Source organism: Podarcis bocagei, assembly GCF_964188305.1.
Source record: "Podarcis bocagei genome assembly, chromosome: 9".
NCBI lineage: Eukaryota > Metazoa > Chordata > Lepidosauria > Squamata > Lacertidae > Podarcis > Podarcis bocagei.
The window spans coordinates 61,392,514-61,408,692 of NC_138134.1; the positions used below are offsets into that span (position 1 = coordinate 61,392,514).

A 16,179-nucleotide genomic window follows, 5' to 3' on the forward strand; every position below is an offset into this window, starting at 1 on the left:
ATATAACATATTCGTAAGATTATGCACACTGCCTTGTATACAATGTAATGTACTAGTATTCCATGGGCACTTGGAAGACCCACCTGCTTTTAGACAAGCATGCCCCCTTTATCTCAGGACCTGAACCCCCTGTTTTAATTGGCTTGTTTCATTGCACATTTTAAACCACAGGTGTCTATTTTAATGAAATTGTTTTAGTGGCAATTAGGTAAAGGTAAAGGGACCCCTGACCGTTAGGTCCAGTCGCGGACGACTCTGGGGTTGCGGCGCTCATCTCGCTTTATTGACCGAGGGAGCCAGCGTACTAAGCCGCTTCTGGTGAACCAGAGCAGCGCACGGAAACGCCGTTTACCTTCCCACCGGAGCTGTACCTATTTATCTATTTGCATTTTGTGCTTTCAAACTGCTAGGTTGGCAGGAGCTGGGACAGAGCAACGGGAGCTCATCCCACCGCGGGGATTCGAACCGCCGACCTTCTGATTGGCAAGCCCAAGAGGCTCAGTGGTTTAGACCACAGCACCACCCGCGTCCCTTTAGTGGCAATTATGTGTGTTTAAATGTTTTGAAATCGGTTTTATACTTGTAAACTGCTTAGAAGCTACCTTGGCAATTAAGTAGCATATTAATTAATTAATAATATCAGAGGTGAGAAACCTGTAATCCTCCAAATACTGCTGGACAACAATTCCCATCAATACAGGAGTAGGACCTGTGTGGCAGGTCAAATCCTGGGCTCCCACGTCCTCCTGGGGGCTACTTCAAGAGCAAGGTGAGGCGGCCCATCTGTCAATCATCTGGTGCTACCATGACATCAGGTGACTCAACTTCAAAGGAAACCATCTTTTCCTTTCTTCCTTTGCAGGTGCAGTTTAAAACAGAATGCAATGCAAGGGAACATTCTTTCTTTGCAGCCTTGGCTTGGACTTGAGCTGAGCTGCTCTACCCCAACACCCTCTAAAGATCAAACTAGACCAGGATTCTCACAACCTGGTGTCCTTCAGATGTTGTTGGACTATAAAGGGGTGGCCATCTCCCAAGAAACTGCAATCTACTTACAGAATAAAAAACTGGCAGTGATCTACCCCCGTTTTGGGGGGGTTCAAGTCAAAGTTGTTGACCTTTTTTGGGAAGGAAAGCCCCGTTTTTAAGGGCTTTGGGGGAGAAAGAGGAACAGCCGCTCACCAACAAATCACTGGGGAAACAAACAGCCTCAGTGAGTAAACTCTGTCTTTCGTTCTGCAGATTGTGCAACAATGGAGGGGGGCCGTTTCAATTTTACCAATGCTAAGGAAAGGGAGCCAACGATTGACCGCGATCTACCAAAACCTCCCAGTAGTTCGCGACTGAACTGTTGGACATGCCTGGACTATAACACCCATGCCATCTGATCACTGGGAATGCTGGCTGGGGCTGATGAGAGTTGCAGTCCAACAGCATCGGAAAGGTGCCAGGTTGGCTTTCTCTGATTTAAAAGTCGTCAGAGCAAAATCACTGGTGGAAGGATCAGTTGCATCCTGAGTGTGTACCGTAGCTCACAGACAGAGCCTCCCTCGCAAGGAAAAGGCATTTAGTGTCAAAGTTACTCCATCCATGGCCTGATGCAAACTGTGACAATCTGCTCTGAGCTGCTATAGAGACCAAAGAGTTGATGTGCACATTCAGTGTATATTTAAAACATTTCAGGACTCTGGTTTTCACTAATAAACTGTTCTGTTATAAACTGTGGCTTTTAAAGGAAGATCAATATTTTGACATTTTTATTTGCTTTTTAATGAGGCTCAAATACCAAACTGTAAATGCTGTTCCTGGAGTATTTACTTCCAACATCAGTAAAATCAAATTAATCAAAAACTCTTAAGGGCCACACTAGGCAAGGCATTTGTCACAAGCAATGAAGTGTGGTGGTAGGGGGAATCCCATTTCGTAAGTTCATTAGTAACAATGAATATCCATTTGAAAGCATAGCATTAAGAAAGCTGGGAAGTTTCAAAGTTTTGAGTTTTGTTTCCTAACTACAGTAATATAAACGTAACAAAATGCATCCACTCCCTGAGGCTTCAGGAAAAATTTCCAACGCATTTTCTCCTTCAAACTGAAAATTTTCCGAAACAGACTCTCCCTATGCTAATTACTGTTCTCTGAACAGGAGGTTTTCCAGAAAACCCACATCACTGGTTGAGTGGTTTAGCCTTGTGCTGCTTTTTATTTTATTTTCACAAATAGCCAGTGAAGATTTGGGTGGGGGAGAGAGATGGTCAAGCAATTCATGTAATTGGTATGGTGAGAGGGCAGAATTGTGATTGCAGAAATAGTTGGCGGATGCTTCTAACTTTTATCAGTACTGCCTGGTTTACAGTGGTTTATAGCCAGCCTGCTTGGGTGAGCTAGTTCTTTTGTCTCATCTGTAAGCTATTTTTAGCTTTCAGTACATTACAGTGGAAGGTAATAACCCCTCAGACACCCAAAACACATGCCAATCACAGGCTCACACTCACAGATCTGGGTAACTGCTGCCCTTTGAATTTCCAAAAAAATGACCAGCGGCCATTGCGTCTGTCGCCCAGAACACTAGGTGATACCAGATTTACATCAACATCTTGCAGAGGACTTGCTTATTCTGAATTGAGTCTAAAAAGCTGACCTTATAAGTACACCGTAATTTTGACAGGCACTGTAACAGGTATAACTCAGCTTGGAACTTTTCTTGGTTTTTCCTTATCCAACTGCAAAAGGCAGCATCCTATAATGTCAAGACTTTTCCCTCCTTAAATCACCCGAGTCGATTCTGACAAAAGGAGGTAAATGTAATGGGTCAGGTTTTGAAAGTATTCTCTCCTTGGATAGCTCAGTCGGTACAGCACAAGACTCTTAACCCCAGGTTTCTGCATTTGAGCCCCATACTGGGCGCATCGCAGTGGGTTTAACCTTAGGGGTCCCCCCCCCTTCCAACTCTAAAATTCTATGATTTCTTACCTCATCACTGCTCCACCTGTTGGGAAACGATGGCCGTAGCTTCTTGATACCTACTATTTCTCTCATGTCTTCGTATGAAGGGTCAGTGGGAACAAGGTCATGATATGGAAGTTGATACTCTTCAACTATACCTGGAAAATGTGCCATTTGTTAGCTGTATCAGTGTCAGGTAGGTTTAAGAACAGTGCTTTATCAAAACCCAAATGAATAGGCATGCGCAGACTGAAGCTCATTGAGAAGGTTCATTGGGATATGGTAGTAAGAAGTAGCCAAGTGAATGCTGGATCCATTTTAGCATGTGGGTCCACATATAAAGGTAAAAGGTGACTGCAAAATGCTTTCAAAAACAAGTAGCTTGAGATGTCACAGAACTGCCCCACATATGTCCTGCGTCCTAAAACTCAGGCTAACTGTAGGTATCTTTTCCACTAATACCCAGGGCTTAATTTATAAAATTCAAAAGCAAGCTGGAATTCACCTTCCGCATTGGAAAGACCTAATCCTGACTAGTTGTTTGATGCTGTGCAATTGAAGGGTGTTTTTTGCGCATGCTCCAAGGCCCTTTCCTAATTTCATTTTCTAAACCTCATGGCTTAGTCTTGGTGTTAAAAACCAGATCAAAACCATGATGACCTTAAGTCTGCCCTCTGGTTCCCTGTAGTCAAAGTGCTGTCAATAAAAGCCAACTTCCTTCTTCAAATGCCTCGAGGCTAGCATACAAAATCTCTGCATTGCCATTCTTAGACAGGTAACAGAAAGCTTTGCAAAAGGCAATCAGCCAGAGGAGATCTAGCAGCGGAAAATACAAGAAAGTGGAGGAACTGGGTTTAAAAATGCCAGTCTTGCCAGGTCTGGAATTAATTTTATACAGGCAACAATGCCTTTTCAATACAGGTTTCCTAATGCTAGCTAACACCTGCTAATGCTGATCCTCTTGCATCATACCTGCGTAATCTCCTTGTTAATCATGGCACCTAAGCAAAACCAACCCCATTCCTTCTCTACATAAGCAAAGGGAGCGCTCTTCGTTTAAGCTCTGATGTTTATTATTCTGGAAGTGCCCATAAATGAGCTCCAAATTCCCATTGCAATTATGAAACACACTACATCTTTAGAAGAGACTATTAAAAGAGAGGATAAATCTTTGCGGCTAAATGAGGACCTACAGGGACGAGAAAAACGAGTCCTAACAACAAAAAAGGAAATGGGAATAAATAAGTTCAGTGACAACAGTTCTGTGACACAGTCAGTTTTCTCTGTCTCTCTTAAAACACACACAAACACACACACACGGAATTGAAGTAATGTAGAGACATGCGCCAGGGCTGTAAGGCATTTACCTCCTGAAACACATCTCCTTGCTATTTCCCAAAGGATGAGTCCGAAGCTGTACATATCGGCCATGATATATGACTGGAAGTGATTCCGATTTAAGCTTTCATCTAGGACTTCAGGAGGCATGTACCGCTTTGTACCCACTCTGGTGTTCGGTGGTATATCCACCTCATTTGTGTCACTGAAAGATGAAGGGGGTGGATAGAAGGAGACAAAAATGAGTGCGTTTCCCCCCTAAAACTAAATTGTATATGAAAGGCCAGGGTGGGCAGGTGGGAGAGAAAGGGACCTCAAATTAAATCCATCTGTGAGCAAGGTCAAAGTAAAAGAAAACCTTAATGGAAATGATCCTTTCAGAGAAAGGTTTTTAACTGTTAACCAGGGACTTTTTTGTTTTGTGTTTTGTGGCTTCCATGCCTGGGGATACATCAAGCATCCAAATGCAAACACACAACAGTGATAAGACTCAGCAGGGGTCGCTGGTAACATTTGTGAGATTTCATTAGCATTAAGATGAAACTCCCCTGCCAAAGATAGCAATCCAATTTCCCTGAAAGGTTGTTTTCTTAGCAGGGCTCAGTTCCCCATGCTTAAATATGTTTATTAATCTTATTAGGTTCATTTATATATACTGTAGTTCTTAATTTGGAAAAATTCCAGGATGGCAGTGGCATAGCTAGCCACTCAGGCTCCGGGGGGGGGGGCCCTGTTTGCGTACACCACACAAGGGGGGGATGAGCCGCCCAAGGGACATGGGGCAAATCGCCCACCGGGTAGGGTAGGCCGGGGCAAGGAGTGCTGGGCGGAGCCTGCAGGGAGTCTGCCCACTGCCTCCCCCTCAGCTGCGAGACTTTGGTGAGTGGGACAAGGAAGATCTATAAGGAGGAAAGGCAAAAGGCAGCCCCCTCCCTGCTGGCTGTGTGCAAATCAAACCAGACAAGAGCAGAAAAAGGAGAGAGTCTTTATTCAGGCCTTACCGGACTTCTAAAGCCACGGTTACTGGGCGCCAAATTTTTAATCCATCATAAGGGCTTAAAATCTGGAGAGAACAGAGCCAAGGGGAGGGGGGGAGTGAACGCATGCACCCAAAAGTTGTGGCTTCGTTTCTCGGAGAGGGAGGCAGGCAGGCGGATGGAGAAGGCAGAGGAGAGGGTTCCTTTGCGTCACCCTTCTCCTCCCCTTGCTGGTCCAAGAACCAGGGCTGCCAGGTGCACGTCACAGCGAGGATTTGGCAGGCTTTAAAGGCGCCTGGCCCAGGGAAGGAGGAGCTAAGGGGTGCCAGCAGCGGGTGGCTGCACCACTCTGCTCCCCCCAGTCTGGTGAATGCATCTCCCCTCACACCAGCAGTGTAGCTAGCTGTTCAGGGCGCCCTCATGGGAGTGGGTCGAGGTGCCACAGAGGTAGGGTTAGCTGCCCATGGGGCAAGCCACCAATCGGGCAAGGCGAGCCTGGGCTTGAGTGCCCTGCAGGCTACACACGTCCTATGCTGCATTTTCAGGCAGCGCTGGGCTTGCCTGCTGGAGGAGGTGGAGGTGGAGATGAGATCCTCACTGAAGAGCAGACAGAGGAATACCATCTCCCAGTCAGTTCATGAGATAAGATAAAAGCTGTGGGGGTAGTGAGCCACTTCCTGAGGCCTCGTAGGCTCTGGTTTGGCACCCCTTGCTTTAGCTGAGGACACCCAAAAGGCAGGGCACTGAAATCAACTCTCTTGAAAGAGACTTTATTTTCCTTAAGGACATAAGTAGAGCCCTGCCAGATCAACCCAAAGGCCTGTCTAGCCCAGCATTCTGCTTATGAGAAGCCCACAAGCATGGCAAACATGCAACATTAATCTCCAGCAAACTAGTATTCAGAAGTCTCTGGTACTGGAGATCATATATAGCAAAGTTACAGGTAGGTAGCCGTGTTGGTCTGCCGTAGTCAAAACAAAATAAAAAAATTCCTTCCAGTAGCACCTTAGAGACCAACTAAGTTTGTTATTGGTATGAGCTTTTGTGTGCACGCGCACTTCTTCAGATACCTATCTGAAGAAGTGTGCATGCACATGAAAGCTCATACCAATAACAAACTTAGTTGGTCTCTAAGGTGCTACTGGAAGGAATATATAGCAAAGCCATCATTACTCGTAGTCCTGATAGCTGTAGCTATCCTCTGTGCATTTATCTAACTATGGCTATAACTGCAGCTTGTGGTAGTGGCTCCCATGGTTGAATTATGTACTTCCTTTAGTCTGTTCTCAATCCTCAGCACACAGCTTCATTGGGATGACTCTGAGTTCCAGTACCAAGAATGAGGAAAACCGCTGTCCGCTTTTCTTTATACACTTCTATCATATCTCCCTTATTTCCCCCCTCATCATCTAAAATGCTGCAAAGATGGCATCCTTTCCTCAAATGGACTTGCTCCAATCTCCTGAGCATTTTGCTTGCCCTACGCACCACCATTCTTCACATGAGCTTTAACCAAAAATCTCAGAGGTTTCCTCCCATTCATACAGTTCTATTTGTATCTCATCATATCTGACTCAGCTGCATCAGTTTCTAGGACTAAGATCCAATGCTAGCCTCCCTTGTGGCTGACCACAATTCTGTACCACAACCACTTGTGGCGTGTGAAGCCAGTTAGCATGCGGCTTGCCTGCCCCATAATTTCCAGCTACAGAGTGTGAGTTTCACTCTGTGTTGGGGTGGTCACCATGATCTCAAACAGTCAGTCTTAATCTTAACCTTCACAAACAGCTCATGCGACAACCCACTGTTTCCTTCCTTGTCACAAGGTCCCAACTCCAGGCCCCCTTTGAAACCTACTCCCTTTGCATGTTCACAAACCAAGTTTCAGCAAGAAAACCCAGTATTTTGCTCACCTAATAAACTTAACTGCCAAACCCAGGTCTGCTATACAGCAAGTTCCATTCTTTTTCACCAGGATGTTTTTGCTTTTGAGGTCCCGGTGGGCAATAGCTGGCTTGCCTTGAGTGCTGAAGATTTCAGTGTGCAAATGGCACAGTCCGCTGACTGAGGTATATGCCAGCTTCAGCATGGCTTTTGTATCCAAGGTAGTGGATTTCAGGTAGTCGTACAGGGATCCATTCTCATGGTAGTCTGTGATAAGATACAGCTGAGTCCAAGACCCTGTGCCTTTAATGTCCGCAGCAATGAAGCCTACAAGGAGGAATGGAGACAGGGCTGTTCAAACATTGTGCATGTTTTGAAAAAAGGTACAGAGTCAATTTCTTTTGAATTCCAAGGTGAAGACACCATATCCAATGCTGCTTGTACTAACTGGAAATCTGAGAAGTCAGCGGAGTTACTATAGCTCCACATTCCATGACACATGTGGAACTGATACTGCAGTGAACGGTCAGGACTATGTTGACCTAGAATACCACCAAGCAAGTCTTTGCACTAGGACAGGCATGGCCAAACTTGGCCCTCCAGCTGTTTTGGGACTACAACTCCCGTCATCCCCTAGCTAACAGGACCAGTGGTCAGGGATGATGGGATCTGTAGTCCCAAAACAGCTGGAGGGCCAAGTTTCGCCATCATTGCACCAGGGGCATAAGTTACACTTCAAAGGATAGCCCTACCTACGTTAGCCAAATTTGAAACCCTTGTTCACATTCCTGAACTCAAAACACACAAATTCAGGCTGAAATACAAGGAGTTGAAAACCTACTGTAAATTCAATTTTATGAGTATGAAAAACGATTTGAAGTTCGGTGCTATATTTATGATTCCCTCATTCATTTGTTGGAAGTCAGAATCATAGAAATTAAAGTGCAGAATGAAATTTGTGTGCAAGGGCTCAAAACTCAAATATTTTGAAATTTGTTCCAAGTTCAGTTTTTAAAATTCAAATGAATTTGAGCAGTGGGACAAAACAAATGCACAGCAACTGAAATTAGCAATTGTTGAAGACCATATCTATGACCCTGAAAACTGTGAAAGAATGGGTTTCTTTTTCCTTCTCTGGGCAAATATGAGGAATCCCTGAACTTGCAAGTCCTCAGAATCACAGCTCCTCTTAAGGGAAGTGATCTCAAGTCCACAATGTCAGATCTAAGCCAGAATTTGGAGGTGAGCTGCTATAGGTGTTTTCTCACCTTGTTTAAGGTTAAGCAGCCTTGGTTGCTCACCTTGGTTAAGCAGCAAGCAGGGCTAAGAAGAAACCAAGTTGTCAAAACGAAACCACTGCTAACTTTGGCTTTTGATACATCTTTTTCATACTCCATAATACACATCTTGGCTATAAGTCTTGGCAGACCTTTCAGGCCTTTTCCCACCTGGCCTGGGAGGACGGAGCCCTGACTGACTGACTCCCTCCAGCTACAAAAGCTAAGGCTGTTGAACAGACTCATGGGCTAGAGCAAGCTTCCTCAAACTCGGCCCTCCAGATGTTTTGAGAGTACAATTCCCATCATCCCTGACCACTGGTCCTGCTAGCTAGGGATCATGGGAGTTGTATGCCAAAAACTTCTGGAGGGTCGAGTTTGCGGAAGCCTGGGCTAGAGTGTTGTTTGAGCAGAGGGGTGTTGTTTTTGCCATTTTGTTTTGTTATATTTATTTTGGATCTTGTGACGTACATGGAAATTGTTCAGTTTGGCTGTGTACTTTTTAATGTTTCGTTTATTTTTTACAACTACCTTTGTTATGTGGTAGTTATGCCCTCCTTTTGTGTTGTAAGCCGCCTTGAGCGCCTGCGGAAAGGCGGTGTACAAATAAAATTATGTACGTATGCAGCTGCAAAATACAGAATTAAAAAATGGGGCGCCTTAAATGACCAGGACCCTTACTTTTAGTTTGTGCCACTCACCCAAAATGTTTTCATGCCTCATCAGAACAGTTTGATAGATCTCCGTCTCTCGAAACCAACTGGCTTCCTCGGTCGTGAAGAAAACTTTGACGGCCACTTTTTCTCCTCTCCACTTCCCCATCCAGACCTCTCCATAGCGACCTTTACCAATCTGCTTCACCATCTGAATCTGCTTTGCTATAGTCCTTTGCACCTGTCAAGAGAAAAGACAATGGTACTATAGTAACTAATGCTGAGACAAGCTGCTAGCAGATAGACAGCACCCTCAAGGACTAGAAAACGCCAGCAGAGGGAGCTCAGTGTTTGATAGACAGATGATCATAATACTGAAGTTGAAAAGTCGAGATAAGCAGTCTATGGTCACATCCACCCTATAAGCACTAGGCAGGTCCTTTGCTGTATTGTTTTCAGTACTTGCTAAAAGTGTTTTTACTTAAACAAGACTAACCAGAAATGTATGGTAATTTTAACATTTAATTTTATTATGCAGATTTATGCAAAACTGCTGGCTTTATTTATTTCTTGATAAATTCCATGTCGACTTGTTTCTAACGTTTGACTTCACTGGAATTTTCTTATGAGTTAATATTTATATTTTTGTATGTAAAGCTCTCAGAGGTTTGTTGATTTAAGCAATACATGCATCTTGTTCAATAAATAAACAGACATAAGCCACACTCATCACAGTGCCACTTCTGCTTCGGCAACCACTGAATGAGGTTGTGGGAAACCGACCACAAAAATGGGGATCTTCACCACCAGAAAGAAAGAAAGAAAGAAAGAAAGAAAGAAAGAAAGAAAGAAAGAAAGAAAGAAAGAAAGAAAGAGCTCCAGGTGCAAGAAATTAGGATTCCAGATCTGATGTGTTTCAGGGGGGAAATATCCTCCCTTTGGAAAACATTTGTAGCAGTAATTCTCAAATGCAAGAAATGTATGCCAGAAATGTGTTCCCAAGGAAGAATTTCCTTCCAAAACATGTTGTGCCTGGAATAAATTTTATTTCTATCACCCCAAGTTTTTCGCCTCTTTTTTCAAAAGAAAAACCATACTAATGTTTTGGGGGAGTTTTTTGTACTTTTAGTACAAAATCTTGGAAGTAATATTTTTTAAAAAATATATATTTATTTATAGTCCACCTTTCCTGCAAGATCCAAAGCGCTTTCATAGATCTCCTCTTCCCCATTTTATCATCACCACAAGCCTGAAAACTTGAGGGACAATGACTGATCCATCATCACTCAGTAAGCTTCATGGCCCAGGCTTCCCAGGTCCTAGTCCAACACTCTAACCAGTACACCACACTGGCTCTCCTGGTTTGCTTAACACCTGGCCTGATGAAGCATTCAGGTGAATGTGAAAGCTTGCTCACTATCCTGTGGTAACTTGGAACATTCAAATAAAAGTACTGCATGATGTTTGGGATTGTGGAGTTTATTTTATAGACTAGCACAGCTACCTTTCCTTTTCACTCTGTTAAGTTATAGAGATAGCAAGTTTATTAAGAAGTCAGCTCATTAGCAGAAGATGAATTGTTGGCTATAGCTCTAAAAACGGAGAGCCTTTTAAGCATTAACCAGAGCAGGTGTTCATGCAGATATTGGCACTACAATCCTAATCAGAGTTCAGTAGTTTTCAATCCCTCTTCCTTGAGGGTTCATCAGATATTTATTGAGATATATATATAAGAAGACTGAGAAGACTGGCAAAGGTGGTGAAACGTACTCCCTCCCCCCCCCAAAAAAAAGATAGCCTACTTACAAATTACAAAACTTGTGCCACAATGTGCATCTACAGGGCAGAGTTAAGACTGTCGTACAGGATGCAAAATGGTGGTCAGGTTGCTTGCTGCTGCCACTACTTGCAGTGGAAGCAACGAAAACAAACCTCTAGGAACCAATAAAAAAGCTGAAGGAATAAAGCAATTTTGCTAACTGTACCTTAGGCTGAATCAACTTTGGTTACCATAATTTCTGCACTCAGATAACCTTTGCATTTATGCTGGTTTACTTTTGGCTCTCCAGATGTTGCTGGACTGCCATCAGCCCCAGACAGCATGACCAATGGTCGGGGGTGGCGGGAGTTGGGAGTCCAACAACGTCTGGAGGGCCACCAAGTTTTAGGCAGAACCAGGGCTGCAGATAGCGATGGTGCTCTGTTCCTATGCCACTATTATCATTAATATGTCTCCGTGTCTCAGTACTCCTTTCTCACCAGAAGAGGGAGCCCAGAACCGCTTCCCGAGCTCTGAGACTGTTCAATGAGGTCTTTCAAGGATTCTCCAGGTGGAATGTAAGTCTCGTCTTGTTCAAGCCCGATGCTGTAGCGAGGTCTGCTTTCCTGCCTTTTAAACCTGCAGTTGTGTATGAAAATAAACATAGGTTGACTCTGCACCGCTGGGTGGTCGCAACATCAGGCAAAAGTTGCTATTTGAGTCTGTTTAATTTCCCACTAGCGTTGCATATTAAAAAAAAATCTCTAAAGCTTTCACGTTTCTCGTCTATTTTCAGCAACCTCGGTAACAAAGCAATACTTTCATCTCTGCGAATTTGTGCCCAGGCCATTGCAATTAGATGTACAGTAGCATGGGATTTTTAAACACACACACACAATCTTATTCAATACCTCAATTCACACTGAAACTTTAAATACTGGGTGGCCTACCCCACCCCACCCCATGTCTTTCCCCCCACAATCTGCCACTTTATAATATATAAAATCAGCTGCCATAACCTTCCTCAACCTGGTGCCTTCCACATGTTCTGGACTACAGCTGCCACAGCATATTGGCTGAGGCTGATGGGAGTTGTTTTGGGCGATGAAGCATAAAATTGTAGGGTTGGAAGGGGTCCCGAGGGTCATCTAGTCCCAACCCCCTGCAATGCAGGAATATTTTGCCCAACGTGGGCCTCAAACCCACAACCCAAAGATTTAAGAGTCTTGTGCTCTACTGACTGAGCTATCCAGGTGGACTACAGCGCAAGGGCATCAGGTTGAAGGATGAACTAGTAAGATGGGACAGACCAGCAGCAACAGTCCTTCCCAATAAAGCCAGTATCAGCTGGTGGGAGCACACCTTGCTCCAGCAAAAGAACCTTCAGGAGTCCACTTTAGGTTCCCAGTTGTTCCTTTGAATCCCCACCCTTACCTGCCCATCATCTGGTATCAGGTGTATGGTGAGTGGGCACTGCTTCTTGTGAATGCTCTGGCAGGCCAAATAGGAAAGCCTAGCTGGTTGTGTTTGGTCCACCCCTGGCCTACAGCCTCTGGCCCATGTGGTGTAATGGTTGAGTGTTGGACTAGGACCTGGTAGACCAGGGTTCAAATCCCCACCCCATCACTGGGTAACCTTGGGCCAGTCACTATCAGAGACAGATTTAGGGCAGGGCGACCAGTTCTGCCGCACTGAGCACCGAGCCCAGGGGGTGCTGCAAGGTGATGTTGTGAATTGAGCAGAACAGAAGGTGAGAGGCATGGGGGGCGGGCAAATTTTGGCCTCGCACAGGGGTGCCACTAAAATTAGAAAAATCAAAGTCGGCCCCTGTCACTGTCTCTCAGCCTAATCTACATCAATCTATATCCAAGGTACACCAACTTGGGCACCTTGGAGGAAAGAGGGGACATAAATGCACCAGGCATGCCCAAAGTCTGTTTCGGGGGCCTAATCCGGCCTGCCAGTTTATTTCTGGGGTAAAATCCCCAAAAAATCTCAACAACTTCAACCCTTAAAAAAGCTCAACAACTTTGGTTGGCTCCTTAGTTGGCCCTCACGGCCCTTCACTTCATCAAATCTGGCCCTCTTTGAAAAGTTTGGACACCAGTGCACAAACCAACCAACCAACCAACTTGGCACTGGCTAAGTTGGCTATCCTTGCTTTACTTGAAATACCACTCCATTTTCATTCACTTTTCTTTTCTGCATTACCTCCCACTGGAAACTCTGTGCTGAAGACACTATGCATTTTCATGACTTTTCCCTAACTGTTAAATTCTTTATTAGATTTGAGCTTTAGCAAAACATAAAAGTCTCTTCTGGAACTATAGTGGAATACAGTGGAAGTTTAGTGCTCATGTCCATGCTATTTGCTTCCAGAAAAAAAAAAATCAATTTGCAAGTAATATGGAAACTAGTGCTAAACTTCCAGTATACTTCCGAAAGCGGCTTTTACGTCGTGCGGAAGCTCAAATATAATGTGGAAATTAACAGTTAGGGAAATTTCTTGAAAAATGAATAAACTGCCATATGAATGCAGCCTATGATAACGAAGCTCATTCGCACTACCAGTACTCCCAGTAACATTTTTGTAATCTCAGCATTACTAGGATACATAGGATTTTTAAAATAAAATCTCCAAACCAACCACTGCATCTGTATAGATCAGAAGCTCGAAATATGAATGGCAGAAATAAACAGCTACCGGGGGTGGGGGGTGGGGGGAAACCAAGCTTTTCTGCACCGTACCTGAAGTAACAGAATATGATGATAAGCACTAGGAGGACACTACAGACGGTCACTGAAATCAGTAAGGCCTTGTGATGGACATTTCCCTCTTCCAAACCTGAAACAAAACAAAAGGACTTTTAGCAGGTAGGTAATAACTGCATTTATCTCCCTTAAGCCTCTCTCTCTCTCTCTCTCTCTCTCTCTCTCTCTCTCCCCTCCCCCCCAAGTGTTTGAGGTGGCTTGCAAGCATGCTAAAAACAAAGCTAAGGATATATACCATATTTTTCCTGTGTATAAGATGCCCCCATGTATAAGACACCCCCTGATTTTGGGGGACTCCAAATTAAGAAAACACCCCTCAGCACTACCCGTGTATAAGACGAGCCCAATTTTAAACCTAATTTTGTTGGTTTTTTAAAAAAACTAGTCTTACACACGGAAAAATGCGGTATATTTAAAGATAAATGAACATAAACAGCCATCGTCCAACAGCAGAAACTCGGAAAGGGTCCAGCCTGGCCTGGAGTGGCTTGAAAGTTTGCTAACTGCCAGGAAAGGCCAGCACAGTGTGTGAGACGGCATAGGAGCACGTCAGAGCAGTGGCAAGGTCAAGGCTATGGCAGGGACACCACCAGCAAGAGCAGCAGATTAGCATTGCTAGTGTGCCTATAAAGTTCTATGCTGTTCCAGTAAAAATAGCAAAGCCACTGTCTGGAGGATGGCTCCCCTGCCACAGCTGCTTCTGCTGTGGAATTGTGTATGCCAAACACAGATGGAGAGGGACACACACATCCCAATTTCTGAAATTTGCTAGCATCTACTTATGTGGATCAAGGCACCAAGATATTCTGGGAAAGCAACCTTCTCCAGTACGGGTGTGAATTTCTATATCCACAACGCGCTAACATATCCGACGTTGCGTCTGGTTACTTGGGAACAGAAGCAGGATCTGTCTTCCAAGATAAGGATGAGCAGGGCATAAGCTGTGAGAACTCTATTCTGATTGATCTCTCCTGGAACAGGGGCTATTGCATTTCAGGTTTACTAGAGTGATGCGAAAGGGAAGTTCCATGGGGACTCTCAGCTTTCCACTCTGCACTTTTATTTTATTTCCAAGCTCTGGTTTCTTCTTCTATTTTGGCCACTGAACAGCGGCGTTTCCCTTCTCGCTTGCTCCTAATGCAAGAGGCTGGCAAACAATGTCTCTCCTGTTAGCACCAGGCTCAGTGTTTTAACCTAACATTACCTGCTACTAGCGCATTAGTGGCATAAACATTCAAGACACTGCCGTCACTTTTTGTAATCCCTTTTGTAAGGAGACACTGGCAACCGGGAAAACACTAGCGTGCTGTATTCTCGCTAGGCCAGCAGATTTGTACCTGAGCCATCGCTACGAATAAGGGGGACGGGAAACTGAGAATCCGCCAGGGAGATCACTTGTCGCTATGAAGGAAGAGGCTGCTAGTGGGGGCAAGACAGGCGGGGAAGCAAACGCTCGTTTTCATTGTTAATCAGACCTATACTTCTGCAAGTCATTTATCTCCAATGCACATGGCTTGTAATAGTTGTAAACATGTTCCAGTCTGTCTGCAAAGGGATAAGGAAAGCTTGAAGAAGAGAAGGGTACCGCACAGCTGAGAATAGGGTGGTTTGTGCCTGGCAACACAAATCTGATTTTCAGATCCGAGGTCAATAAGGCCTCATCTGCACCATACACTTACAGCACTATTAGAACACTTTTGACAGTCCACACCATCTAGAGGGCACGGCGCTGGCTACCCCTGCTGTAGACTGTATGCATTGTATGTACACATAAACTCAGCTCTGCTTCTAATCATGTTAAGCAGCTGTGAAAAACTGGAGAGGGCTTGAGAAGGACTTGGGAGTGAATCATTCCTTTCATTTTTACTTGCAAGATGTTGGTTGTGCAAGCCCCAGCAAAGGGAATAGGAGCTTCCCTCTTGCAATTCCTACTCGGTTTCAGCAAGGAGAACTTCCTGGTGTACTGTGAGCCCTTTGCTGCATCTTCCTCCAGGTTCACAATGTGCACAGGGCTTACTGTAGCAGCAGCAGCAGCAGCAGCAACAACAACAACAACAACCTGGGGCCAGGACTGTGGGATGCAGTACACATATCAAACCCCATCCTTTCCTCAGTCATCACTGCCCAGCTCATTCAATCACCAGCTATAGAGACTGCGAGCCAGACATGGTGGCACCAACACTTCTGCTTATAAGGGCGTTAAATCAGTAAAGACGGATCTCTCCTCTCATCTCCCTGCAGTCTGCCTTTTCATTGGGGTTTCCAGTAATATATTTTTTATTGTTTAAAATGGCAATGTTATATTGGGATCTGATTATTTTTCCTGCTTTCTTAATAAGCAGACTGCCTGCCCAGCACAGGGTCTTCTTGTACTCATCAGGATGTTTTTATTTTATTTGCTGGGCATGGAAGCTATTCAGAATAGTGAGCAGGGAGTGTAGCTGAATTGTTGTTGTGTGTTTATATTCCTTCCTACATGCTAAGACTTTCCTTGCTCTCAGGACGGGTTAGCTTTAACTCCGCATTCTGAAATACTCAAGTCCACAGAACTCCTTTGTTCCTTTCATATATAT

General features: G+C 44.5%; 1 protein-coding gene and 1 long non-coding RNA gene across 2 annotated transcripts in view; one reads left to right on the forward strand and one right to left on the reverse strand.

Moving 5' to 3' along the window:
* Window positions 1–16,179, forward strand: part of LOC308594380 — a 920,885-nt gene that overhangs the window by 667,129 nt on the left and 237,577 nt on the right. The gene's annotated exons all lie outside the window — the stretch shown is intronic.
* Window positions 1–16,179, reverse strand: part of BMPR1B (bone morphogenetic protein receptor type 1B) — an 83,363-nt gene that overhangs the window by 4,825 nt on the left and 62,359 nt on the right. The window contains exons 5-10 of the mRNA XM_081207140.1: window positions 13,583–13,679; window positions 11,335–11,473; window positions 9,124–9,316; window positions 7,175–7,472; window positions 4,314–4,489; window positions 2,974–3,104 (exon numbers count right to left, since the gene is read on the reverse strand). Of these exons, the coding sequence (XP_081063266.1) occupies window positions 2,974–3,104; window positions 4,314–4,489; window positions 7,175–7,472; window positions 9,124–9,316; window positions 11,335–11,473; window positions 13,583–13,679 (1,034 nt within the window). The remainder of the gene's footprint in view (window positions 1–2,973; window positions 3,105–4,313; window positions 4,490–7,174; window positions 7,473–9,123; window positions 9,317–11,334; window positions 11,474–13,582; window positions 13,680–16,179) is intronic.